At 44.8% G+C, this 26,759-nt stretch overlaps 1 protein-coding gene across 1 annotated transcript; it reads left to right on the forward strand.

The window, feature by feature from the left end:
* Nucleotides 1–234: 234 nt before the first annotated feature.
* Nucleotides 235–20,605, forward strand: LOC129335072 (thioredoxin-like). The gene is made up of 5 exons (XM_054987529.1): nt 235–342; nt 14,320–14,424; nt 15,951–16,010; nt 18,522–18,587; nt 20,401–20,605. The coding sequence occupies exons 1-5, from the start codon at nt 319–321 to the stop codon at nt 20,461–20,463; spliced, it is 318 nt and encodes a 105-aa protein (XP_054843504.1). The 5' UTR covers nt 235–318; the 3' UTR covers nt 20,464–20,605.
* Nucleotides 20,606–26,759: the final 6,154 nt, after the last annotated feature.

A 26,759-nucleotide genomic window follows, 5' to 3' on the forward strand; every position in this document is an offset into this window, starting at 1 on the left:
CGTGCTAAAAATCATAAAAAAAATCCCCCTTTGCCCTCCGCTTCCCGGCACTGACGACCGGCTGCAGGAACGGCGGCACTCGCTTACCCGGGCAGAGGCGGAGAAGCGCGTCTGCGCAGGCGCCTCCGCTCCGGCTGCCCCGCCCGTCCCGCCGCTCAGCAGCCCGCAGGGCGCCTGCGCGGAGCATCCTCTGGGGCGGGCGCTGAAGCCGTACATAAGAGGATGGAGGGAGGCGGCGCTCCTCACTCGGCGTCGGAAGCTACCAGCGGGACTCAGGCGGGCGTCGGGGGCACGAGCGGACACTGGGCGGCTGCAACGATGGTGAAATCCGTAGTGAACCTGGTGAGAGTTGCGGGGGGCGCGGCGGGGGGCCGGGCGGGCCGCCAAGCGCGCCGCCAAGCGCCGCAGGGCCTCTTCTGACGGGGGGGGGGGCGGGCGCTGGCGGGGCCCTTTCGAGGGCTGGTGGGCGCTGCTGTGGCTGGCCAAGGCGCCGGTGCGTCTGCTCTCTCTGCACTTGGTTCCAGCGCCTGCTGCCATTGGGCGCCCGTTTTTGGGCCAGCCTCGCTAGGGAATGGGGGACGCATATGGTGTTGCTGGGGGAAAAATCACCCCCCTGGGGCTCGCCCTGTTGCATCAGCCTCTGGCTGAGCGTTGCGTTGCTCCCCTCGAGGGAAAGGGGGGGAGGTTTGTCAGCCCCCCCTCCCCCTGTTTCAGCTGCTTTGGATGGCCGTTGCAGGTGGTCTTGGTCTGCAGTGGAACAGCAGGATTGGAACCCAGGGGCACCTTGGAGACCAGCAAGGTTTTCAGGGTGGAGGATTTTCAGAGTCGGAGCTTCCTTGCAGAAGGGAAGAAGCGTCTGAAGAAGGGAGGTCTGACTCTCGAAATCAGGATTTGAATCCAGGGCACCTTAGAGACCAATAGGATTTTTAGGGTGGAAGACTTCAAGAGTCTGAGCTCCTTGGAAGAAGTGTCTGAAGAAGGGAGCTCTGGCACTCCAAAGCTTACACCCTGAAAGCTTTGTTGTTGGTCTCTGCTGTTTGGATGTCTGGCCTCACTGCTCCTTTTTGTCTCCTGGGGCAACAGCCACAGCCGATCTAAGCACTTGCTCCTCCTAGATCTCATGAAACTGTTGCTCACTTGGTTGAACTTGACCTGTTGTGTGGGCACTTGCAGCTGTGGTGTGGCTGGAACCATAAGTGCCTGGCTTTCCTTGTTCCGGTGAATGAGCCAAGTAAAACTGGGGTGTAGCTTTTTTGTTGTTGTTGTTGGAAGTATGACAGTCCCCCCCCCCCCTGTTCTTAAGCACAGGACAAGCTTTAGTGGTTCAGATTCGTCATCTGGCTAAGGGAAGTCACTTTCTTTAGGAGTAAGAGCAAGCAGGTTTTTTAATGCGTGAAAGTGTGCCCTTTTGTCCTTGATTCTATCCATTGTTATTGCTGTTCTGTTTCCCCCCCTCTTGCAACACATTTTAATGGCTTCTGGGAACTGTTGCAGTGCCAACCGAACAGTAAAGAGATCTCTACCCAGTTGCTTTCACTATCTAGAAGAAGGAAGGAGGAAGGTGATACAGGGAACAGAGGCAGTGCCTGAGCCACAGCAAACTGCTGTAGTAAATCTAACAGTGGAGTCTCTTTCAGGCTGACCCTTAGCCACTTAATGGTAGTGGGTAGAAATGGGGTCTGTGCTCTGGAGGGTGTAGAGCAGAACATAAAATGTTTGATCTTTGATGTTGTGTAGTCCTTCTGCAGGCAGGGACTGCCTCAGTTGTTTTTTGGGGAGTCCCGTCTACCATATTTCTGCTTGGAGAGAAGGTTAGCTTCAGGATTATTTTCCTTCGACAAATGAACATTTGTGTTTGTTTTTGGAAGACTGCTTCTGGAAACAGCTGGCTCTCAAGCAGATACAACAATCACATGAATTGTGTTGGAGTGTTCACGTTCAGATTGCTTTACAGCAATGGCAATGGAAACTTTTCTCTTTTATGAGAACTGAAACCCTAACCAGTTGGAGAGCTGCATCACCTGACCTGCATACACAAAGCAGTATCAGAAACTTGAGTTTATGTACATACGGGAGTGCAGAGTTCTGCATGAATACTAGAATAGCTGGAACTCATTTTCAGCAGGTTGTAGGGTGGGGACTGGACCAGAATTTCTGCGACTTGTCCTCCTTGTCAGGCAGCTAGCCTGTCATGTGCTTGCAGTTTGCTGCATCCGATTTATGCTTCTGGTTACACTGAGTGTAGGCGTGAGACCTTGCAGGTGCGCATTATGTACTGAAAACTTTCTTTGTAAATTTCTCTGGACGCTGTCTGGTCCTGTGACTCATAAATGGCAAACAAGTCTCCCTGGCCATTTATCATCGCATCTGCCTTTCGTTCTCTGGCATAACTATCTCTTGTGGCTAAGCTGAAAAAAATAAGTGTCATCTTCAGTGTTCACATGCCATAGGGACAACTGAAATGACATGTTTGCTGCTTTCCTTTCCACTCACTGCAGATACTTCCAAGAAACCGATTATGGTGCTTGAAAGCTTGTAGAAAGCTTCTACGCCTGCCTCATGTGTGAATAAGGCAGCATAGATGTGTGATTTGGCAATACTTGGTGTAAAGAAGGCTAAAGAATAGCATGTTGTAGGCCAGCTTTTCTGGGTACCCATGAGGGTATTGCAAGCCCTCCTCGTATCCTCTGGCTAATGGAAAATGGAGCCCCTTGCTATTTCCTAGGAATGGCACCAGGGAATACCCACAAAAGAAGAAGAGGGCAAAACTCTCTTTGGAAGGTCAGGAGCTTCCAGAGCTTTTGTCTTCCATAATTGTCTAGGTTCCAGACCAGCTTTGAGCTTTAGTTAAAAAAAAAAACAGGCTGATCAGCTGTTAGGAAACAGTAGCTTGGCTCTTTGAACTCTCATTGATGGAGTGGCACCAAGGATATACAGCCTTAATGCAGACATAGTTACTTCCAGGGTAAAACTAAACTGGCTTGTAGTTTATGTTCTAGTGGGAAAGATTTTAGCATAGAGAGGGAGGTAGACTTGTAGATTATTACAAGTGGCTGTTTTCAGCTGAATTATGGAAATTTGTGTGATGCTGAATTTTGGTTTCTAAGAGTTAACTCTAGAAATTTTTTCAGATCCCTTTTTCTTTGACATCTAGCCAAACGTTAACCAATACGGAAGGGGCTTGATGCCTGTAGCTGGTGTAAAGTCCTTCCTAGTCAAGGATTGAGATTGATTAGAACTTGGGTTGGAGCCTTTGGAGTTGGGGCCCTAAAGAACTGTCTGCCCTTTAAGACCTTTTTTCTTGTACTTGGCTTTTAAAGGGAAACCTGCGTGGCTCTTGCAGTATTGTTTTGAGAACATGGGCGGATGGAAGCTTCCATGGGAAACTGGGCTACTTGTTATATCTTCTTTGGGAAGGGGATGTCTGGTGTGTGCCAACAAGAGAAGAAGGGAAAGTCTGAAGTTTAATTAAAATTGGGGCTTGTGGACTTGCCAAGTTTGAGGTCCACTGATCCAAACTCTTCAGCAGCCTGTACAAAGTGCTTTGCATCTAAATGTACTTGCTGAACACTGTATGGTAGGCAAACATTGACCACTATCACACCAATATTGCAGAAGTTCAGGTGGGTGGGATCTCATGCTAACTAGGATAAAGGTGAAGTTTGAACAAGGAACTACCTGGCTTGTACTTAGTGGCTAATTTTGGGGAAAGACCATTGCAAATAGTAATATAACATGGAAATTGGCCAGTGTCCAAGGGTCATAGAGTCCACCTCAGCTTAGAAACAAGATTTTCTCCCCCGGTGCACGTCTAATAGATGCCTGTCTTACACTCTTGGAAGAGCATCAATGCAGGCAGATCCTTGCCAAGGCGGTCTTTCCGCTGTTTACCTCTTCTTGGTCTCCTAATCTTAATCCTGGATCCTTCTTCCCTGCTTGATCTACTCCCTCTATAGCAATGAACAGCTCCCCTCCTCAACAAGTGGCTTACAACAAACTCTTCCCCTTCCTCCCTTATCTACCTCACAATAGCCCCGTGAAGTAGATTAGGCTAAGTGTAACTGGGCCAAGGCCACCCAGTAAGCTTCCCTGGCAGAGTGTGGGTTCAAACCTAGTTCAGCATTCATCCGTACACCATACTTTGTTCCTGGCCTCCTATGTCATCTGTCAACATTCCTCTAACGTGCTCTTCCCCCACTTTATGATAGAACATACTTGCGCTTTGCCCTTCCTCTCAGTTGTCTTTAAGGTGGTGGTATCTTGATTTTAGCTGCTATGCTCTGATGGGCTCCCCATGCACTAGGAAAGTGTCTGCTTTAACACCTGAAATGGCTGTATCCCTGTGCATCACAGCGCTATTTTCTACAACCTTAGAGCAGAACCACAAGTGACAAAAGGCACAGATTGGACACTTGTCTGCTTCCCTCAAGTTTTGATGGGAAATGTAGGCAGCTTGGCGGAATGTTGGACAAGTGACAGTTGAAAAGTCCATTGGACAGCAGTCAGAGAGCCAAGCTGCGAGACCAGGATGCCTACATTTCCCATCAAAACTTGAGGGAAGCTGACAAGTGTCCAATCTGTGCCTTTTGTCACTTGTGGTTCTGCTCTCAGATTCTGCTGTAGATGTACTTCTGGCCTGATCTCCTGTTTTCAGATTGTGGTTGGTTAGTTTTGTCTTTTAAATACTCTGCCGTTCCTCCCAGTTATATCTCCTGTGACTTTAATTGTACTGTCATCCAAATTACTGCTTCTCTACTTAATGAAAGTAATTTCAGGTGGGTGGCAAGGTCCAGTCCAATGGCACCGTAAAGACCAACTAGCTTTGACTCTCGAAAGCTCATACCTTGGAAACTTATTTGGTCTTTAAGATGCTGTTGAACATGGGTTTTGCTCTATTTAATTTCATTTTTAAAGCGCTGCTTTGATGTTCTTTTGTGCTTGTCTTTCCTTTCTATATGTCTACCTACCATTCAGCATCCTTTTCAATCAAATTAGTTCTTACAAGGGTCTCTCGGAAAGAATTTTGCAACTCTCCAGTTGCCTTCCTTACTGTGGCTAGAATGACTCGGACCTTAATGGTGGTGTTATTTTAGTTACACTTCTAAAAAGAGACTTCTCGTAAGCAGAAACACTGCCTTGGATACCGTGCTGTAATTGCACTATAGTAATCCCTTACCATGGGGTTTTCCGGTAGAGATTAGACTTACCAGAAGGTGAATGGTTGCTGTAATACAGTATTCAGTGATATGTGGATGCCCCTTAAGAGTGCCATGCTATCCGATATACGTAGAACATAGGAAATGTTGCTCCGTGGTGGGGACACCCCACAGCTGCTGTAGCACTGACAACATAAAAAGTTTATTCCCTGCACAGTTAAATGTGTGCGTGAAGATTCTTGGCAGCTCCCAGTACTGGAGCGCTGAACTTGCCTGTGTGTTCTCCGTTCCTTTTTTGTGGTGGGTCCTGAGGCAATTCATGAGCTGCTTTCCATTCTTTATAGCTGGGCCATTTCCTTGTTGATTTCCCTGAAGCATACCTGTGGAGATTCTAGAAATGCTTTATGTGTGGTATATAACTGAGTCAGGTGGGAATGAAAGTGCTGTAGTTTAGGTTTTTTGAAACCAAGGAACCAGAATTTCCAGTCCCTGAATTCTTAAGGGAACATTGCTATTGGCTTCTGAAACAGGCCGCCTTTTTTTTCCTAGTAGGTATATTATTGGACTTGGAGTCAGAATTGCCCAAGAGAATGTTGAATAGGTCAAAGGCCTTTACCATAAAGCAGGGCCTCAGTTGTTTAAATTTGGATGAGGGTAAGGAGCAATATTCCTTGGCAGAGCATGCAGAAAGTCCCAGATTCAACTCCTGGCATCTCCACTGGAAAGGCTCAGATGATGTGGAAGGCCTCGTTGCCCCTCAGAGTAGACAAAGTAGGCTTGATAGTCAAATGGCTGCTTCATGTGGATGCAGGCTATCTAATTCTCATTGTGGCCAAATCTGTGGATGCTTGGGACTGGGGTCATGATCAGACAAGATAGGACTTTCTACAAATTTGAAAAAGCCCCAAATATGCAGAGAATAAAATCTTTTTTAAAAAACACATTGGGTTTAACCACCATCCCCTGTGATAGAAGTGGTGCCTGTAGCTTTAAGAAATAGATGCCTCTGTTGCCGTTGCTAGGCAACGGCAACAGTATTGCAAGCCTTCAAGACTTGGTTTTTGTCCGTAAAAGACAGGGCAGGGTCATTTCCAGGACTCTTTTGGCCTTGGAGGAAAGAGTCATTGGGGTCAGGCCCCAACTGCTAGGTGACTCACTACCCGGTGACTTGCATGAGTCATGCACGGCTGGCTGCTACTTGCTACTGTTCAACAGCAGCTGCCCCTTGGAAGCCAGTGTAAGTGGTTAGAGTTTCACACTAGGATTTGGAGGCCTAGGATCAAGTCCCCACTCTGCCATGGAAACTTACTGGGTAACGTTAGGCCAGTTAACACATTCTCAGCCTAACATACCTCACTAGGTTGTTGTGAGGATAAAATGGAGGAGGGAAGAATAAATGTAAGTTGATTTGGGTCCCTAAGGTGGAGTATAAATGAAGCAAATCAATAATACATTTCTCTGATGAGGGAAGCTGATAAAAGGTAGGTTGGGTGGGTAGGAAAAAAGGAAGCAGATAAAGGTGAAGACATCGGTGGTACCAGGAAGAGGGGGAAGGTGAAATGAGAGTCCCTGCATGTGTTTGCGGGTCCCCCATTTGTTGTCTTATAATCCTTGGTCAAACTCTAATTCTAGGAGTGTTCATGTTACGCTGGTGTATCTTGTAAATAATTTTTAAATCCTTTATGTTAAAAAGAATGCTTTTTAGCATCTCCTAAACGTATTTGTGAATCCAAGATGCATGACTGACTACTGGCTTGGTAAAAACTTAATTAGGTAGTTTTGAAACTTTATATAAGGTAAATTGCTTTGATGTGGATACATAATGTTCAGCCAGCAACAAAATGGCACATGTCATTGGGCTCTACCGCTGAAGCTTCATAATACTAATGACAAAGTTGGCAGGAAAGAGAAGATTATCCTCTTATTCCAAATGCACTCCAAATTATAATTATCCAAAGCACTTTCTCTTTCAGAGTTGCCCAGCTCGCTTGCTTTTTCCTTACAATCCACTCAGCAGAGCAATTGTAGCTGCATTTTTAGGCTTTTCTGTCAGCTGAGGCTGCATGTCAGTTAATTCTTCAAGCCACTAGTCCACATTGCACAATTCCATCCATCCATATGATCAAATACCCATTCAGTTCAAAATTATTCATGTGTTCAGATGTTCATATATTCACATGACCATACTGCGAAACAAAAAATGGTTTTATGGTTTTTATAAAAATGCAACTGTAGCTAATAGTATCATTGGATGCCATCTTGTGGTCAGATACTGGGAAACAGTTTGCCTGCTAGTCAGTTGGGGAGAGAGAAGTAAAGGGCGCGCTCAAAAGTGAAAGGAATCATGGGATAGCATGGTGGAAATGATTCACCTTAGCATAGTTCTAAAGTGGATGCATGTTGGGACAATGGGCTAGGAGAATTGGTGATATGACTGAATCAGGGTGGATAAAAATCAATGATTTGTATTTAATAAAAATTAAAAAAAATGGATTTTTAAAATTTAAATTGGATTTTAAAATGTTTTTTGAGGAAAAATCTATCTAAAAATAGTTTTCTAACATTATAGTCCAAAGGTTATCATCATGAAATAAGGATTCGTTTTTAATTATGTAGCATGAGGCTGTATATTCATGCAATGTTTGGATTTTTTGGTTAACGAATTCCATTAATCCATGCACAATGTCATGCTCTTCCAGAGGTTCCTGTAAGACTATTGGGCAACTTTTCTATCTAGAAGATATTACCACAGATGCTTGGTTTTACAGTTCTCAAAACTGAATTTGTGCCTGCAGAGATCACATGTCCCGTCTTCACAGCAAAAAGGTTTATAAAATAAACATACACAGTTGAGAAAAAGACCTTTATCCCACTGTTCCTTTGCAAATCTTTGAACACAGAACCAACCCCTTACCTCTTAAGTGCTAAGTTTCAAACAATTCAATGAATAGAAGATTGTTGCGAGTAGAATAGATCTGCACAAGAAGCTGTTTGGAGTCTTTATGTAGACAACTATGATTTAAAGCTAGTCTTACTGACTAGTGATTTAAATCATAATTTAAATTGATTCAGTTTAAATTTAATCCACCCTGGACTGAATGCGTATGTTGCTTATTAAATGGTAGTATGTTATAAGGAAAAACATGGGATAAGCTGTGAAAGTCTTTAGTGGTCTTAGCAGTAAACTCTAGGAGCCGCACTGGTGAAACATTCAGGGGCTCTTGTTGTTACCTGGTAATAATGTTAAATTGACATGCCAGCTAACCTTCTTTAAACTTAGTGCTTTCTGAGTAGCTGTGAACTATTCCAGGAAGGTGAGATTCTGCAAACCTCGTAGTCTTCAGGAGAAGATTGGAGTGCTGTCCAGAATATAACAGAAATAGATATTGACATAAGGTATTTCAGTGCAGTTTGCGAAATGCAAAGTGCAGGCACTTTCGGCCATCTCTTGGGAATGCAACCAAAAACCTATTTGCAAGCTTTCCAACTGAACTTGAAAGCTATGGCCCGAGGAGAAGGCAGGTAGGCGAGTCAAAATCTACATTGGCAGTTATCCGTAGGTTGCCTTTGGTTTCTTCATAACCACCCTCGCAACTCCTACAATGCAAATCTTCCCCCACCATTGCCTAGCAAGTGTGTCTACTGAGCATGAAGATAGCCTGATGTCTCGGTTGAGAATGCATGGAATTAGCAACGGGCCCTTGAGCCGTCACTCAGCATCCTCTTCATTAGCAAATTCTCTCATACAACAGTCTACTGTTCAGCGTTCTCTACAAAAGTTATGAATTCCTGATCTCCCAGAGCAAACAATAGGAGTGGGTGGGTTTCTTAACCCTTCTTGCTGAGGTAGGCATTCCATCATCTTTTTATTAGTGATATTCCTTGCTCCAACACCTTATTTTTTCTAGCCTTGGGGGAATTTGTTTTCCACACACCACTTCTTAATGCTTCACAGATCCTCTCATATCTTGACCAGACAGTTCTAGAATCCTAATTTATTTACGGGAAAGGGATCGGAATACTAAGCAAATAAGACATTGTTCCTCCATGTTTCAGCTTCCTGTCAAGTGACACGGCTGCGTTCTCTCATTGTATAGGCGAGTAGGCAGGGGTTTTGGCCTAAAAGCCGTACCTGGTGTTCTGCCTGCTTTTTTAAAAAAGGGTTCTGGCCTGGCTATTAATTCTTCCTCTTTCCAGTTCTGGCAATCTCGCGTAATTTCTGGCTTGTGTGTATTTACATTTGGGCAAGCAAGTGATGCTAGGGAGCGTGAGTTTGTCAGGAAATGTTTTATTCAATTTTAAATACTTAATGTTGCCAAAGAAGGCAAGTACACCATGTACAGGCCTATGACTTGTCTTCATATCCAGGATTTAGCCCGTCTAAAGTGATTGATGTGAAGCATATAGACTATTTACATATATGGAATGCAAAATTTTCCATGGAAAAATATTGCCTCAGAAAACATACTGCCTCACATCATTGCTAGGGAGGTACCGGGGGCTGCTGCTTTCTGTGGGTGGAGACCAAATAAGACCTACTCTTGCTGTTTCCCAGTATTTTGGGTGGGGGTGAGTGGGCCTGCTATAGTCCAGTGGGATGATACTCTTGAACTAGGTAGCTCAAGGAGCTGGAGGGGTGGGGTCTGCTTCCCAAAGGGCCAGCTGTTACACATCAAAGGGATGCGCTCCATCCTGGCCCTTCCCTCGGTGAGGTCTCCTCATGAGCAAGGCCCTTCCTGCACCAGGCTCCAGTTGAATAGCAAATGAGGTTATTTGTTGGTTAAAATTTGTTGGTTGCAAAATGAAGGCATTCTAGTTATTGACCTAACTACTATTTCCATGAGAGAGAGGAAAACAATGTTTGGAAGGTAAAATCAGCATTAGAACTGGAATACTGAAGGCAGGTTAGAGAACAAAGTGGGCCCCGACAGTTGGGAGTCACTGTTTTTCAGAGGCTGTTTGTAACAGAGAAGTTGATAGTACATTTTTATTGCTCCTCTTCAGATGGCATCAGCATTCCCACAAACCTCTGAGGGTTCATAGTGGTTGTTTTATCCAGCATATGAATGCCACAGCAGGCAACTTGCAGTTTATGTGGCTCTTTTTTCATGAAAGCAAGACTAACTGTAGAAAAGAGCAAGAGTCCAGTAGCATCTATAAGACTAACAAAATTTGTGATGGGGTATGAGCTTTCGTGGGCCATAGCTCACTTCTTCAGGTATCTGAAGAAGTGAGCTGTGGCTCATGAAAGCTCCTCTCCAACCACAAATTTTGTTATTCTTACAGCTGCTACTCATCTCTTGCTCTGTTCTGCTGCTGGAGACAGACTAACACAGCTTCCCATCTTGATACGCTCCCATGAGCCAGCTGTGGCTCCATCTCATACTGACCAAGAATATACGAATCTTAACATTCTGAAGTGTCCAAAGTGCTTTGTGTGCTTGCTTAGCACAGTCCTAAACAAACAGGCTTAGAATTACTGGGTTGCATCCAGACTGGCCTGGATGCCAGTCTGGATGCCATGTTGCTTCTGGGGAAGGGGGCATCTGCAGCAGGAAGGAAGAATCTTTGCAGTTTACTGGTTTAGTCTGGATCAGACCCGTCACTCTTATAGAAGTGATCTGAAGTTAGAGTAGCAGCAGCTTCCTTAAGGCCACTTCACATAACGTGTGCAAGGGGTTTTTCTGCTTACACTCATACAGCTGAGAACCTGAGTGGCTAGAGGGTCAGGCTAGAACTGGAGAGGGCTGCTTTCCAGTCCCCACTTGGCTGTAAAGTCTAGTTTTGCCCTTGGCTTAATCAACCTGGCAAGGGCCAGTATAGTGTAGTGGTTAGAGTGCTGGGCTAGGATCTGGGAGACCCTGATTCGAATCTCTGCTCTGCCATGGAAGCCTGTTGGGCAGCCTTGAAGCCAGTCACACACACTTGGCCTAATCGACCTCAGAGGGTTGTTGTGCGGATAACATGGAGGAGAGGAGACGATGTAAGCCGCTTTGGGTCCCACCAGGAAAGAAAGGCAGGGTGTAAATGAAGTTAATAATAATGATACCTGTGCAGGGTTGTGGGGAGGATTGAATGGAGGAAGGGAAAAATGTACATGTGGTTAATTAGGAGAGTAGCTGGAGAGTGTCCTGGATTAAGACTTGCTAGGCCGAATGCAAAGTGCACTGACTTCCGTGGGACCTTAGCCAATGGTCATCTGCCAGCAGCCGTGGCCAGCATTACACTGACTCCTGGCCTCTCTGCTCTAGGACTTGCAGTTCCTGTTCTTGGCTTCAGGAAGCTTCAGCAAGGCATTAAGATCCAGAGGAGTTAGCCGTGTTAGTCTGCGGTAGCAAAATAGCAGAGAGTCCAGTAGCACCTTTTAAGACTATTGTAGCATGAGGCATTAAGGACACTCAGAAGGTCAGTAGTTCTGCATAGTTCCTAAGCTAGAACCAGGGCTTTCCCGTGAAGAACTCCAAAATAAGGAAAACGCTGAAAGATGAAGAGAAAATGTCCAGTACTTTCAACCTACTAAAACTTTTTTTTTGCAGTTACTCTGCATTTCTCTCTTTCTTATTTCTTGCAGAAACACTCCAAAATAAGGAAGCCGTAGGTGACAAGCGTAACTAGTCGTGCTAAACAAAGAGTCCCTATTGAAGTATAGATCTTATACCCCAGCACAGTATTAAAGCAAAGAGTCTTTAGCAAATGGAGAGACAGGGTTCATTGCTTGTTTCTGTTATAAGGTTTGTTTCTGGCCTGGCTGGAAACCGGTTAAAGAGCCTTGTCGGCTTCAAGGATGAACTGTGGTGTAATGGAAGGAAGGTAGCAGGGAAAATTGAGCACAGTTGCCTTCTATTGTAACTCTAGATCTTTCCTGGATTACGTTATATACCCAGGAGGAGGCAGATGGGCATCTTCAGAGACCTTATATGTTCTTCCATTGGGGTTTTATATGCTTTGCAACACAGTGGTATAGAGCTGAAAAAATTGACCTTTTACAGCTTACTACTGTGGAGAAATGCCCTCCTCCTAAGAACTCATAGTACAGTCATTGTGTATGTGTTCTTTGTATGAGCAGTAGGAAACTTGTAGCTGGTGGAAAGGAGGGGATTGTGAGATGAGGCCTTCGGGGTCCAAGCAGGAAGCCCTCAACTTTTGATTATGCTAAGGACTCTAGCTGAAACAGAACTATGCTTTACCACCTTACACCCTGCTGGAAGGTTACCCCTCCAAGGGTCAGAGAGGGCTGAATTGTGAGATGAGGCCTTCGGGGTCCAAGCAGGAAGCCTGCAACTTTTGATTTTGCTAAGGACTCTAGCTGAAACAGAACTATGCTTTACCACCTTACACCCTGCTGGAAGGTTACCCTTCCTCTTGAAGCCGGAAGATCAAAATGATCCCAAGGTGAGGCAGACTCCCTGAAGTAAATTATGAATTATTTGGACACAGAAATCTTCTTCCCTCTTACTCTTCACCATGAATGGGCACAAATGGTGACGGATAAGGGGACTCTATCTTGTCCCTGTGGTGAGAGATAATGGGGGGAAGTCTCAAGTGTGACAACAAAGGTAATATTAAAAGACAGCAATTGCATGTAATACTAGCCTGTCCTGATTAAACATCGTTCAGAATAAGTACCAAGTATTGAGAAAGGGGACTCTTGTGTTTTCTCCTGTGCTTAAGACCCTTCTTCGGCCAGAATGCTTGAACAGACCATATATATTCTTTGTATTCATCTATCAAACTTCCATATCTGTCAAATGCTCACAGTGTGATCTCTGGAAACATATTATATCTATTTGGTCTTGCTATCTGAAGTGCAGTAACAGGGAGGGGCACTTGCCACCCCTGGAGTGTGATAGCTTGAGGTTGTGATAGACCATCCCTCCATCAGCTTGTAGGAATGAAGCAGAAGGCGTAGATTCTAAATGTCTGCTGAAGTACAAGAGTGCTGGATGTGTGAGTATAGCAGGAGATACACTCAAGAGTTGATGGTAGCAAGTGTTAGTTTGTGTTTCACCCCTCCGGTAAGCAAGAGAAAGGGGTGACACTGCCAGGCAAAGATTTGGGACCACTGCAAGAATTTTACAGCCTCTGTGATGGGGTGGGCATTAAATGCCAGGATTACCAAATGCTGCATCCAGAGAGAGGCAGGTAGAGGGTTAAAACAACTGCCTGAAAGAAGGATGATTGGCATGCTGCTCCCCACTCTGTGGCCAGTGAAAAGGTCACAAATTGGAGCTTAACAGGATTGTGAGAGGGAGTTGAAGCTTGGAATCTGAACAGGGAGGGTCAGACTGAGTTTCCTATGTGTGAGGAAAAAGAGGGGGAAAGTTTGCCCTTACGGGGACAGCTTAAGGTTGATTAAAAAGTTGGTGAACTAAAGGTGGAAAGCCAGTACTAACGTTACTCAGACAGGATAGAACTGGGAGTGTGCGGTTGGCAGAGGAAGTGGGCAGCAAGGAGACCCTCCTTCAGCCAAAAGAACAGAGTTATGTCTTGAGTAGAAGAAAAATTCCTGCCCAGTGTCTGGAAAGAGGGTGTGGACTCCTGAGTACCCTGGGTCTGCAGTAAAAGGAAAATGTGCCACGTAAAAGTCTGGACACCTTAGCTGTGAAGTGAAATCAATGAAGGAACTTTGCTTTAATTAAGTCTGGATCTACCAACCTCTCACATTTAAGAACTGTCAATATTTGAAACTAAGCTTTTTAAGAACACTCTTGTGCCTCAGGCTAGTGAAGAGTTTTGATCAACAAACTAAATTTACCTCCATTTTCCTTTCCCTGTCTGTCTTCATACCAACCCTGCCTGTTGAATAAATCTGGTGTTATCTTTTAAAACTTTTCTTAGCCTCTAGTGCCATTTCATCTTAAAGGAGCACGGGCTTCTGCTTTTCCTCTACTTAAACTTAGGCTGGGTAATAAACCAACTATATACACATGTGCTTGAAGGTGGGACAACAGTTACACCCAAATATACTCTACCAAAGGCTTCCCAGCCCTAATAAACAACCTCGTCAGTTTTGGAGGGAAAATCTACCTCACGGTGGAGGAGCAGGGTCTGCCTGCCTGCTATAACCTCCCAGGGACCAACCTGAAGGAGTGGGAGTGCGGGGCTTGGAAGTCTGTTCCTTCACAACTCTTAAGCCGGTCCCGTTCTTTCTTTCTCTTTGCAGACTGAATTCCAGGAACACCTGGCTAGTGCTGGTAGCAAGCTTGTGGTTGTTGACTTCTCTGCCACCTGGTGTGGACCATGCAAAATGATCAAGCCTTTCTATCATGTAAGTAAGCGAAGGCACTCTTTCCCAAGTATATGCCATCAGTTCTGTAAGAACCTGGCTTGTGACCATTGAGGAATCAAAACTTCAGTTTGTTCATTTGACCAACGTTAGCCCTTATTGTTGTAAAGAGATGCTGCAGTCCTTGGGCAAGCTGGAAGATGGCGTCCTAAGCTTTCCGCTGCCAAACATGGTATATGTTATCTTCTCCCTTTCCCCCAGCAAATTGGAACAAACCACGGAAAATGGCATGCTTCATTTAAAGAGTCACATTTAGCTTGGTACAGAATTCAAGTTGAGTGTCAAGCTCTGCTATATATCAGGGGTGGCCACACTTGCTTAATGTAAGAGCCACACAGAATAAATGTCAGATGTTTGAGAGCCACAAGACATGATGCATTGAAGTGACTTCAGAGGAAGAGGTGGGTTTGGGGGAGTGTCCTGAAAGTGACATCACAGGAAGGGGTGGGGGTTTGGTGCAGTATGTGGGAAGAGACCTCATCGGAAGGGATGAGGCTTGGGAAGAGCCTTTGACTTGGAAGTGACATTACAAAAGTGATGTCACATCCTTGCTGGACACCACCCCCAAAGTCTCCTGGTTCCACCCCAAAAGTCCTCAAGTATTTTCTAAGTTGGACCTGACAACCCTGATGTTTTAATTGAAAATATGAAAGACATGAAAAGAAAGAACGAAAGATGGAATGGGAGGGAGGGAAAGACATGGAAGGAAAGAAAGGGAGGGAGGGAAATAAACTAACCTAAAATAAACTTTATGGATACAGCAATGCTCAGAGACCTCTGGGAGCTGCATGATATGTATAGAAGAGCTGCGTGTGGCTCTCGGGCCGCAGTTTGGCCACCCCTGCTATATATTAGGCATGAAGCATATGTACATATATATCCATTCTTCATGGTAGCAACTATGTAGATAAAACTCGGGTAGTAGCAGAAGAAATTCATCTAGCCACTCGAACTTGGTATGTCCTCTCGTGCTTTAACAATCTGCCTTCTGTGTTCCCTGGCCATTACAACATCACTTCCAGAACTGCAGTTGCCTTGTCTAAAAAATCCTCCAAACTTCAGTGATGCTTATGCAACCCAAGAACAAAGGAAAACTAAAGAATATTATTCCTAGGACCTTGCTGGGAGTGGCCAGGGTTGCTCACTTTCCTGATGGAGGGACGAAGTTGGATGCTTGTCTTCCAGGCTGAGGGCGTTAGAATGCAGTATCCGTTGACCTTGACCAAGGCAGCTGAAAGCAAGCAGTCTTGGGATCTTGCCTTGCCGTCTTTGCCACTTCTTAGTGTCTGTGCAAAGAGTGAGAGGCTCTCTATGCATCGGGGTTGAGAGCAGGTCCTTCCAAAAGGGGTTACTTGAGCCACTTAAAGGTGACTGACCTGTTGCAAGCTTCGTATAGCAAAGTGCATCAAAGCAACATCTGCCTCAGGCTCCTAGTATGTTCTTAAATCAAGGTTTTGTTTTATAAATTCATAAACCTTGCCTTAGTCTTGTTTCAATTTTTTTCCCAGAGTCTTTGTGACAAGTACACAGACGTATTATTTCTTGAAATTGACGTGGACGAAGCTCAGGTAAGTTTCACCTCTCAAAACCTAACTGGAGAATGATGGCAGTCTAGCAAGATTTAAAAGTTCATAAGATCTGCTGGTCTGGCAGAGACCCTACCACTAAACTTCATTGTTGAGGAATCCTTGGTAAGATTCATGGAGACTGCAGGATTTCCTTGAGCATAGATTGAAATCGGGTCGCTGATCTGACCGTTACGACCTCTTGCTGTTTGGGTTAGAGCCCTACTGGACTGACAGCAGAGGGGAATGGGAGAGTCGGCACTAGAAATGGTTTTAGTCAAAAAGCAGTTGGCACTTTTGGATCTCCAGGTGTTAGAGGTTAGGGAGACCAGGAACTTCAGACCTGCCTTTCTCCTGTGGCAGAAGAAGATCAGAGGGTGGAAGGGGACATTTGAGTGAGGTTGACATCAGTTTGCTCAGCATCGCTGGCTCTGTCTCAGAGGTCCCCAACATGGTGCTTGTGGGGGCCACGGGGCCTGCTGACACCTTTCCTGATGCTCACCAAGTTTTTTTAGAACGTGGGCATGGCGAGTTTGGGCTCCTGATTGGCCATTGGACATCTGATTGGATTTGCAAATTAAAATAATGTTTCAGCAGCAACTGCCACCCTAGTATTCATTTTATTCTCCTCTTTCCTGGTGTATTTTTTAAAAAATACTCATCTTGCCACCTCTTATATTTGGGCTTCCTATGCATGTCTTCATCTTCTGTGGTACCTGTTCCGTGTTTGGCTCTCCCTCCCCCAACACCATTTTGTGGCTGTGCCTGCAACCCTCCAGAGGTCCCCAGGCTCAAAAAGATGGGGAATCCCTGCTTTACCTTCTCAAATTTCCTTTTCTACAGAGCTATTAAAGGCACGGTGGTTCTGGGTATCTAGTCACCCGGTTCTCACAATGCTTGGAAAACCATCTTTTTCTAGAATATGTAAAAAGGCAACTTGCCTTTCACTTAAATAGAAGTAGAACCATCAGCAATAACAAAAGCTAATATCAAAGGATGCAGTAAAGCACTAGAAATAAACGTTTGACCCGATTTTAGTGATGCTGTTGACAGTTGGTTACCAAAAGCCTTCATAGCTTGAAACTTACAACTCTGCCACCGTGACTTCTTATCTAGTAGAAAATGTGTAAATGCTGAGGGTCCAATTTGAATGAAATACCAAATCTCCTAGAATGGTTTAACGTGAGCATGAAATTATATCTTGTGCTGCTGAAATACGACATTTGGTTCTAGACATTAGTCTAGAACCACAAAAACTAGCGTAGTCAAGGGCTCACCTTCTCCCTCCTGGGCAAAAACACAAGCAGATACACACAGCAACTTTCTGAGCACTTACCTGGGTCAGTAATGCTTGGGGGACTGACTAGTTACAAGGAACAAATCAGTATGAATCATCTTTTGAAGTATGCCTCTACCTGGTCAAGCAGGATCTCTCACTTTTGAAAACCAGTCTACAAAGTTACCTTCTATTTAACCAGTACTCCTTTTTTTCTAAAATATTGAGAGCAGTGGTTGAACTTTGTCATACAGCTGCTTGGCTTTTGATATCCCCTTTTAGCGATGAGTTCTTTGAACCTGGGGCCATTCATTAAATACAGGGTAATGGCTACACTTCTTTCAGAGTAAATGCTAGCCACTGAGCTACAATCAAACATACTACTAGGTGGATATCTGTATGCTTAATCTCAAAATTATACCCACGGGTAACACCGTTGGGCCTGGACATGAGTTGAGGAGTACAAAAACACTTGAAGTCAGTGTTGAAACAAAAGGACAAGAGGGAGACTTATTCCTATGGCTAGTTAGCAAAAGGGGGAAGTCGCTACTAAGATGTCAGGATATCAAAATGGTAACATCTCCATCATGTGTGTGAACACAAAGTTGGTCATTCTTAGATTCCTTAATTAATTCAGAATGTGAATGAGCTCTTACTGATTGGTAAAGAAGACTGAAAATCTGTGATATAAAACAAGTTGAATGGGGTAATACTTTCCTACAGTGGACTCTGTAATTGTTCCAGGTAGATGGCCGTGTTATCTTTGGAAACGAACTTTGGCTCATGAAATACCCTAGAAAAACATTGTTGATCTTCAAGGTGCAACTGTACTTGAATCCTGATAATTGCTGCTCTGTTTGCCTGGAAATTCTACATGGAAATGATTGGCATTTGCCAAACTACAGTTCTCAGGATTCTGGGGCAGGGGAAGCCGTGATGGTTAAAGTGGCATAACACCCATTTTTTTATTGGAGAAAGCAGTTGATCCAGGACGTTAATAACTTCCATGTCTTCTCCTTTTACTTGAAGAATCGGTATCACAAAACGGATGCATAATACATCCAAAACCTTCAACTTCTGCATCAGCCTTGTTCGATCCATGTGGCATCTTGGCCCCAAATAATACCTGTTTAACCAAGTGGCTTGGTTTTCTTAAGTCAGGCACTTTCCCTGTTGCACAGTAGCGCAAGTACTTTGCAGGACTAATCTAGATAGCCTTTTTATTTTATTTTTTCTAGGATGTGGCCACACAGTGTGATGTGAAGTGCATGCCGACATTCCAGTTCTACAAGAATAATGAAAAGGTATGTAGTTCCCACATTTTTGGCGAAAAGAAGTTTACGATACTAATATTGACTTATTTTTAAAACCTGGTACCTTCGTAGTATTTTTCAGTACAATATAATCCTGGGATCTGTCAGTGACGGGTTAGAAAATTCAGGCTGCTAAAAAGATTTGTCAGTCCTCCTGTGATCCTAGCTCTTGGGGTTTCTGAGCTGCAGAAGGCTGTGAATAATTTCTCGCCTCTTCTCTCCCCCACCCTCCCATCCTGGGAAAGCCTCCCTGCCCTGAAGAGAGTCCATGGCTCAGTGGTAGTGCACCTTCTTCTCATACAGAAGGTCCGAGGTTCAGTCCTCAACGTCCCCAGTTTAAAAGGCTTGGGTGATGTGAAAGACCTAAGAGCTGCTGCCTGTAAGGCAGCTCCGTGGATACATTTTTAATAACATTCGATTTATATACCACCGTTCAGGACAACTTAATGCCACACTCAGAGGGGTTTACAAAGTGTGTTGTTATCCTCATGCCAATCACCCTATAAGGTGGGTGGGGCTAAGAGAGCTTTGAGAGAGCTGTGACTGACCCAAGGTCACCCAGCTGGCTTCAAGCGGAGGAGTGGGGAATCAAATCTGGCTCTCCAGATTAGAGTCCTGCTGCTCTTAACCGCTACACCAAACTGGCTCTCAGGTGTTCTTAGCAAGTCCATGAAGTGGGACATCTTCCTTAGTGCCGCTCTTGTTCTGTTTCTTTAGAGTGAGAGAGCGTGCACCACATGAAAAATGCAGAGGCTGCTGAGGAACTGCCTCTGCCATGGGTGTAACTTTGTAGGACTATCTTAACGCTGGCGTGGAAATTCCCTGCCTTGACAACAAATCCCAGAGGTTGCAACCCTGTTGTGAGCTTGGCGGTAGAATGAAGCGATGGCTGTCACCTTGCTGTTGTACTCTCTGGTCTGAACCTGCATTCTGAGTGGCAGAGTGAAGGCTGAGGGACAGAAGCAATAGAGAGCCTGGAGCTTCGCTGACACAAATGTAGAACACTGGCTTCCCAAGATTTCAAGGCACTCATCTAGGGAAGAGAGTGGCAATTTCCATGGATTTCCCCCACACACAGTGCAGACCCCCCCCCCCCACTTGCTCCTTCAGCTATTCCTGAGGGACTAACCCTGAGAACATTCCTAGGCTCTCAGTGGGAGTGTGAAAATCTCACTCTGTGTGTGTGTGGATCTTGTGGATTTCAGGCCACTGTCTTTGCCAGTTCTATCCCTGGGATTTTGGGGGTAGGGGGTTGTCATGGTGACCTACCAGGTTAATCAAGCAACTGGGAAGGGAATCTGTGTCTTGCTGTAATGCCTCAAAGGGTCTTCTCCAAAAAAAGGTGACTGTCAAAGTAACCATTTCTCAGCACATGTTGCTAATGTAGAGCAAGACCTTTACACTTCCCGTCGTTACAAAAACCTATTCTAAAAAGAGTTCATGAGGCCTATCTTCTCCCCTCCTCCATGACAGAAATTAGACGGCATCTTTTCTAAGAAATTGTTCTCGATCCAATATCCTTCCTGAATTGAGGAGGATTTACATGGAGGTGCAAAAGCTGTATTAAGATCCAGCAAGACTTATTCTGGCACACCGTGTCCTAAGCTCTATCAACAGAGCTGGTAGGGAGCATAGCCCCCATTCCACCCCAGTATGTTTTGAACACGGATATACAAATCCTGAGGAAGAAAAAAATTAAAGAGCTCCTGAATTTTTTTGCTTATTAAAATGTCTTCCAGGCTGTCTTGAAACAAAACTGGCTCCGAGTTTAATTTTTTTTAATGACAAATTCTTGTCTTCCTAGGTGCACGAATTTTCTGGTGCAAACAAAGAGAAGCTGGAAGACACTATTAAGAAGTTCAAGTAACCACGAGGCTTTCCTGTTTGTGATGTGCTGACTGTTATAAATATAGCCTTTTCTACAAAACAAAGTGATCAAGTTAGAATATGTATCCAAATACTTTGTCCCTTCCATCTGTAAATGAAAACAATAAAAATGTATGAACAGCTTTGTAATTTTCACTGCAGTTCATTGTGTGTGCTGACTTTGGTTATTATAGTAATCTGGGTTTGCCACTGGCACGAATATGAGCATGCTGTGTTTGACTTGGGCAGACCACAAGCCTTTCTGTACAGAACTCAAATAGTCCAAACCTTGCTCAGAGTAGCTGAGCATACAGCTTCTAAAAGTGGCCCTATTTAGCTATTCATAGAATGCCTTGCCTATTTCTGATAAGCAGTAATATTGTATGGAAATGTATTTATGATAGGAATAAAATAGTAGGGAAAGGGGCAATTCTTGATCAATAGAACTGGGTTTAAGCTGCTGGTTGATAACCTCCTTAAACTCTTGCAAGCTTTAGCCCTCTACATGCACTGACACGTAGGGGCAGGGCCAGTATCCCTGCCTCTGTCTATGCAATTTCATTAGTTGGTGTGCCCAGAATACATCTGTTTAAGAGGTTCCTTCTTGTGGCTGGAAGCATATAGGGAAGGTTTGTTTAAATACAGCAAGCTCATGTGGCAATTGTTCCTGAATAGGGCCAGTGATGTTCTCTCCTCAGTTGCTTTTGATGCATGGGTAGAGGGCTGTTGTCAGCTTCTGGAACATAGCTGTCTTGTTTACAGTTCCACAGAGAAGACATCGTCTACTCGGGCTGATGATTATCTGATACAGGCTGAGCAAGTTAGGTCATTGAAGACCAAAGCAAACATTAACTATTCTCTTGCTTGTTCCTGCTCAGCCATCAGTATATCCTAGTATCTTCTAAAAGATTTAGATGAAGAGTAAAGCCGTAGGATTTGGCTAGTGCTCAAGCCACGGAAGTTCCAGTTCGAACTAGAACTAGCCAGGCAGGGCAGACACAGGCTGCCTCTTGACTGCCAGTTTAATATCTCTGGTGGGTAGGACAGATCTCTTGCAGATAGCAGATAACCAGCTGTGGCAGTTCTTGGGCACTGCCACAGTAGGCATGAGAAAGTTTGTGTTTTGACTACACCTTCATGCAAAAAAAAGTACTTGCACCTGTTGGAAGGAACAGGTTCTCATACTTGTTCTTCGGGATCAGTGCTGTTGTGGGAGCCTGTAAAAAAAAGTTCCAAAACTTGTATTTCTGAATGTACAGGTTCTAGTTTCTGAATTGTTCATTTGTACAGCACCGTTGTAGCAAAGGAATAGGCAAGGGGCGTTCCTCATCTGGATTGGATGAACTAGGGGCATATTAAAACGCCTGCAATGAATAGCCACGTGTGGAGATTCCAATGTACAGGGAGGCCTACGGTTGGGGGACCAGGAAATCGGTTTGTGAATCAGCAGCTAGGGAGCCTTGACCTCTTTTAACAAGATTGCACACACCATTTTCCCTTTTATCTGATTGATCTGAAACCTGTTTTGTTTTTTTACAAGGTTGCATGTGGATGATCCTAAGCAAGCAATCAATTAATCTAGTACGGACCTCGAGTAGATTTGCAAAAGGAGGCTGTAACTCAGTAACAGAGTACATGTATACAGAAGATCCCAGATCAGTCCCCGGTATTGTAGCTAAAATCTTGGGAGAAAGTCTTTCCCAGACCTTATTTCATGGAGGGCTGCTGCTCATTGGAGAACATATGTCAATAAATTTGATTCTTGTGTTTTCATTGGGAAAAACTAGGGTAAAGGTGATAGTAGTTTGAGACGAAATGCTATAACTAATATAATATGAAGATACAATAATCAGCATCCATAAAATTTTTATTGGGCTATAACTTCCCTTTAGAAAGGAAAATACATCGATGCATGTTCCATGCATTGAATTGGACCCTTAGTCTGTCAAGGTTAGCATTGACTGGCAGCAGCAGGGTTTCAGCTAGAAGTCACGTTGCCTCTGTAAGGGGACATGCTGGGGGATTGATCCTACATGCAAAACAGATGCTCTACAATTGAGCCATATACCCACTTACTGTATCACCTGCCGTCTTCTTTAAAAAACAAACCTGTGCTCACACCCTACTGTGGTTATCTGCAAGCCGTGTCTTCCGGAGCAGCTCTGACTAGATGTATCTGTGCCCTAAGGGGCTAGTGGAGGGTGTTTGCATCTTAGCCAGACTGGGCTGCTGAATAAGACTTGTAGTGCAGTGAGGGGGGGGGCAGTGCTCAAATAAGCGTCCTCCATTGTTGTTTACCTTTTCCATAATGAACAGCAGAATAAAATCTGGCAAATAAAATTTTGCAAACATGCAGAAATTTATGCAAATTAACAGTAGTCAGCTTTGCTCGTACAGAGAACACACAGGCAAGCAGGCTTGGAAGATGTGGCTGTCATTTGCTTAGAACAGCTGCTGCTTTAGGATATAGCAAAAGGATCTATTTTGCTATAGGAAGCAGCCAGTGCTGGCATGTTTGGGGCACAGTCCTCTTGGCTGAGAAAAGGGGCACACAAGAGAGTCATTGCAGTTTCCACCAGCACCCATAGGAAGCAGGCCTGTGGGGAATGGCTGAAAACACACTTTGCACACAGCTGGGCCCCAAGTCCAGTTCTGACATCATTAGTTACAGACTCTTCTCCAGCACTTAAGTTTCTCTGCTTGGGATTGTGGAGAGTTACTTGGTGGTCAGAGCAGATAAAACACTGAGGTTGTTGAATGAATGCTCTGATGTCAGTTTAAGGCAGGGCTTTTTTAGGTGGAACGGAGTCTATTATTTTACAAATGTCCTAAAGGCAACCTTAGAGGCTCACCCTCCTCCTAGGAGAATTTCCAGCCATCTACTGCACCATCCTAACATTGTGCTAATATATGTAATCACAAAAGGTGTGTGCGTGTCTTGTCAGCATCCAAATACAGCACCTATTATGCAAAAAATGTCACTGTACTTCATGGAGGTAGAGAAAATACTAGGTTGGACCCTCTTACAAAAAGGCTCTCCAAGAGGAACATCCAAGGCCATGGGCTTTCCTTTCCCATACCCCCACCTCTCCATTTCTTACAGTCTTCCCTTTTAACAAACACTAGAGAAATTCGCACACAGGCAGATCACAGCATTGGATTTTTTAAAACAAATAAAACACTTCCAATGAATCCAAGAGATATTGTACACCACAAAGTTGCAGTAATCAAATTTTGAAAAAAGGTAACTTGCGGGGAGGATTCTGCATTCCTCTCTACAGCCCCCTCCTATAGCAGCAAGTAGCACAGGAATGGGTGGTAGGAACAGCGCCCATACGCCCACCCCCTGCAATGCTTGCGGACATCCCCACCCTCATCCCAATTTCCCAACTGAATCTACATAAAAGCACAAGTATGATGGCCATTGGATCAGGACTAGACATGGGCACGAACAGAAAAACGAACATGGTGTTGGTTGTTGTGGGTTTTCCGGGCTGTATTGCCGTGGTCTTGGCATTGTAGTTCCTGACGTTTCGCCAGCAGCTGTGGCTGGCATCTTCAGAGGTGTAGCACCAAAAGACAGAGATCTCTCAGTGTCACAGTGTGGAAAAGATGTAGGTCATTTGTATCTACTCAGGAGGGGTGGGGTTGAGCTGAGTCATCCTGTAAGAGTTTCCCAGGGTGTGGAATGCTAATGGCGGGAGGCTTCACTGTATCCTGAGGAGGTTCTTTTGCATATGGATTGGTGCTTGATGTGCTAATCTTCTCTGCAGGGCTATTGTCGGGTGTGGAGTGTTTTGTTGGCCTGGTGTTTTTCAGAACTGGAGCCCATGCTCTGTTCATTCTTAAGGTTTCTTCTTTCCTGTTGAAGTTTTGCTTATGCTTGTGAATTTCAATGGCTTCCCTGTGCAGTCTGACAAAGTAGTTGGAAGTGTTGTCCAGTATTTTGGTGTCCTGGAATAAGATACTGTGCCCTGTTTGAGTTAGGCTATGTTCAGCCACTGCTGATTTTTCAGGTTGTCCAAGTCTGCAGTGTCTTTCATGTTCTTTTATTCTTGTCTGGATGCTACGCTTTGTGGTCCCGATGTAAACTTGTCCACAGCTGCAGGGTATACGGTATACTCCTGCAGAGGTGAGGGGGTCTCTGCTGTCTTTTGCTGATCGTAGCATCTGTTGTATTTTTCGGGTGGGTCTGAATACTGCTTGAAGGTTATGCTTTTTCATAAGCTTTCCCATCTGATCAGTAATTCCTTTGATATATGGCAAAAACACTTTTCCTGTAGGCGACTGTTTTTCCTTGATTGTTTGATTCATCCTGGGTTTGATTGCTCTTCGTATTTCATTTCTGGAGTAGCCATTTGCCTGAAGTGCGTGGTTTAGATGATTAATTTCCTCATTGAGAAAGCGCGGCTCACATATCCGTCTTGCACGATCCACTAATGTTTTCATTATGCCTCTTTTCTGTCGGGGGTGGTGATTGGAGTTTTTGTGTAAGTACCGATCAGTGTGAGTTGGTTTCCTGTAGACCTTGTGACCTAACTGAAAGTTTGCTTTGCGGATGACCAAGGTATCCAGGAATGGGAGTTTTCCCTCACTTTCTTTCTCCATTGTGAATTGTATGTTCAGGTGGATATTGTTGAGATGATTCAAAAACCCCATCAATTCTTCCTCCCCATGGCTCCAAATGATGAATGTATCATCCACAAACCAGAACCATACACTGGGTTTGTGGGGTGCTGATTCTAGAGCTGTTTTTTCAAAATGTTCCATGTAGAAGTTTGCTATAACTGGGCTGAGTGGGCTCCCCATGGCCACCCCATCCATGAACATGAAAGACACTGCAGACTTGGACAACCTGAAAAATCAGCAGTGGCTGAACATAGCCTAACTCAAACAGGGCACAGTATCTTATTCCAGGACACCAAAATACTGGACAACACTTCCAACTACTTTGTCAGACTGCACAGGGAAGCCATTGAAATTCACAAGCATAAGCAAAACTTCAACAGGAAAGAAGAAACCTTAAGAATGAACAGAGCATGGGCTCCAGTTCTGAAAAACACCAGGCCAACAAAACACTCCACACCCGACAATAGCCCTGCAGAGAAGATTAGCACATCAAGCACCAATCCATATGCAAAAGAACCTCCTCAGGATACAGTGAAGCCTCCCGCCATTAGCATTCCACACCCTGGGAAACTCTTACAGGATGACTCAGCTCAACCCCACCCCTCCTGAGTAGATACAAATGACCTACATCTTTTCCACACTGTGACACTGAGAGATCTCTGTCTTTTGGTGCTACACCTCTGAAGATGCCAGCCACAGCTGCTGGCGAAACGTCAGGAACTACAATGCCAAGACCACGGCAATACAGCCCGGAAAACCCACAACAACCATCGTTCTCCGGCCGTGAAAGCCTTCGACAATACATCGAACATGGTGTTCATTGTTCGTTGCCATCCACGAACAACGAACACTGACGAACATGATCCTGTTCACAAACACGTTTGTGGGGGCCAGCAGGCTCTCCTCCAGCCATCAAGATCCCTACTGCACCACTCCCAGAAACCCTACCTGAGCAGGCAGCAGGAAATGTACCAATAATAATAGCTTTGGCCCCAGAGCCTGGCAGCAGCCCTGGAACCTGAAGGGGTAGATCCCTCTCCCACCACACCAAGCTCCAATGCACTCACCCTGTCTCTTTAACAGCAGCTGTCTCTCCCTGAAAGCCAAAGCTGGGTCTCACCAACAGCTTATTCGCGAACAGCTGATCGGGCTGTTCCTGGTTTTTTCCAGTTCGTAATGCTGCTCATGCCCATCTCTAAGCAGGACACCCCAGGCTCCTAATCCCCTCCCTCGACCTCCACTTTCCCTACCAAGCTGTGCTGTAATGCTAACATGCAGCTTGGCAGGGAAAGGGAGAAGTTTGTTAATAGACTAAAAGGAGGGGCAACGACATGCAGCAGCAAGCTGCCCCATGTGCCATTTTGAAAGCGAAGGTTCACTCCACCCTCACACACACACACACCCATAGTGGTAACAGGGATCATTCACACTCCTCCACAGCCACTTTGATATGGATTGTTTATCCAAGGCTTATTTTTAATCCATCTTTAAGAGGAAAGCCCTGGGACCGCCCCAAGTTGGTCTTGGAATGAGCCCAACACCATTAACGGGGGAGCTTCTTGTTTTCCAAGGGAGGACCATCCCTGGGTGAAGCAGCTATAGAGGGGGGCTCAGTTAAGTGGTCACAGCCAATCCAGACTTAACCATACCTATGAGCTTCCGCTGTAT

The sequence above is a fragment of the Eublepharis macularius genome, chromosome 8 (genome assembly GCF_028583425.1).
Source record: "Eublepharis macularius isolate TG4126 chromosome 8, MPM_Emac_v1.0, whole genome shotgun sequence".
NCBI classification, from domain to species: domain Eukaryota; kingdom Metazoa; phylum Chordata; class Lepidosauria; order Squamata; family Eublepharidae; genus Eublepharis; species Eublepharis macularius.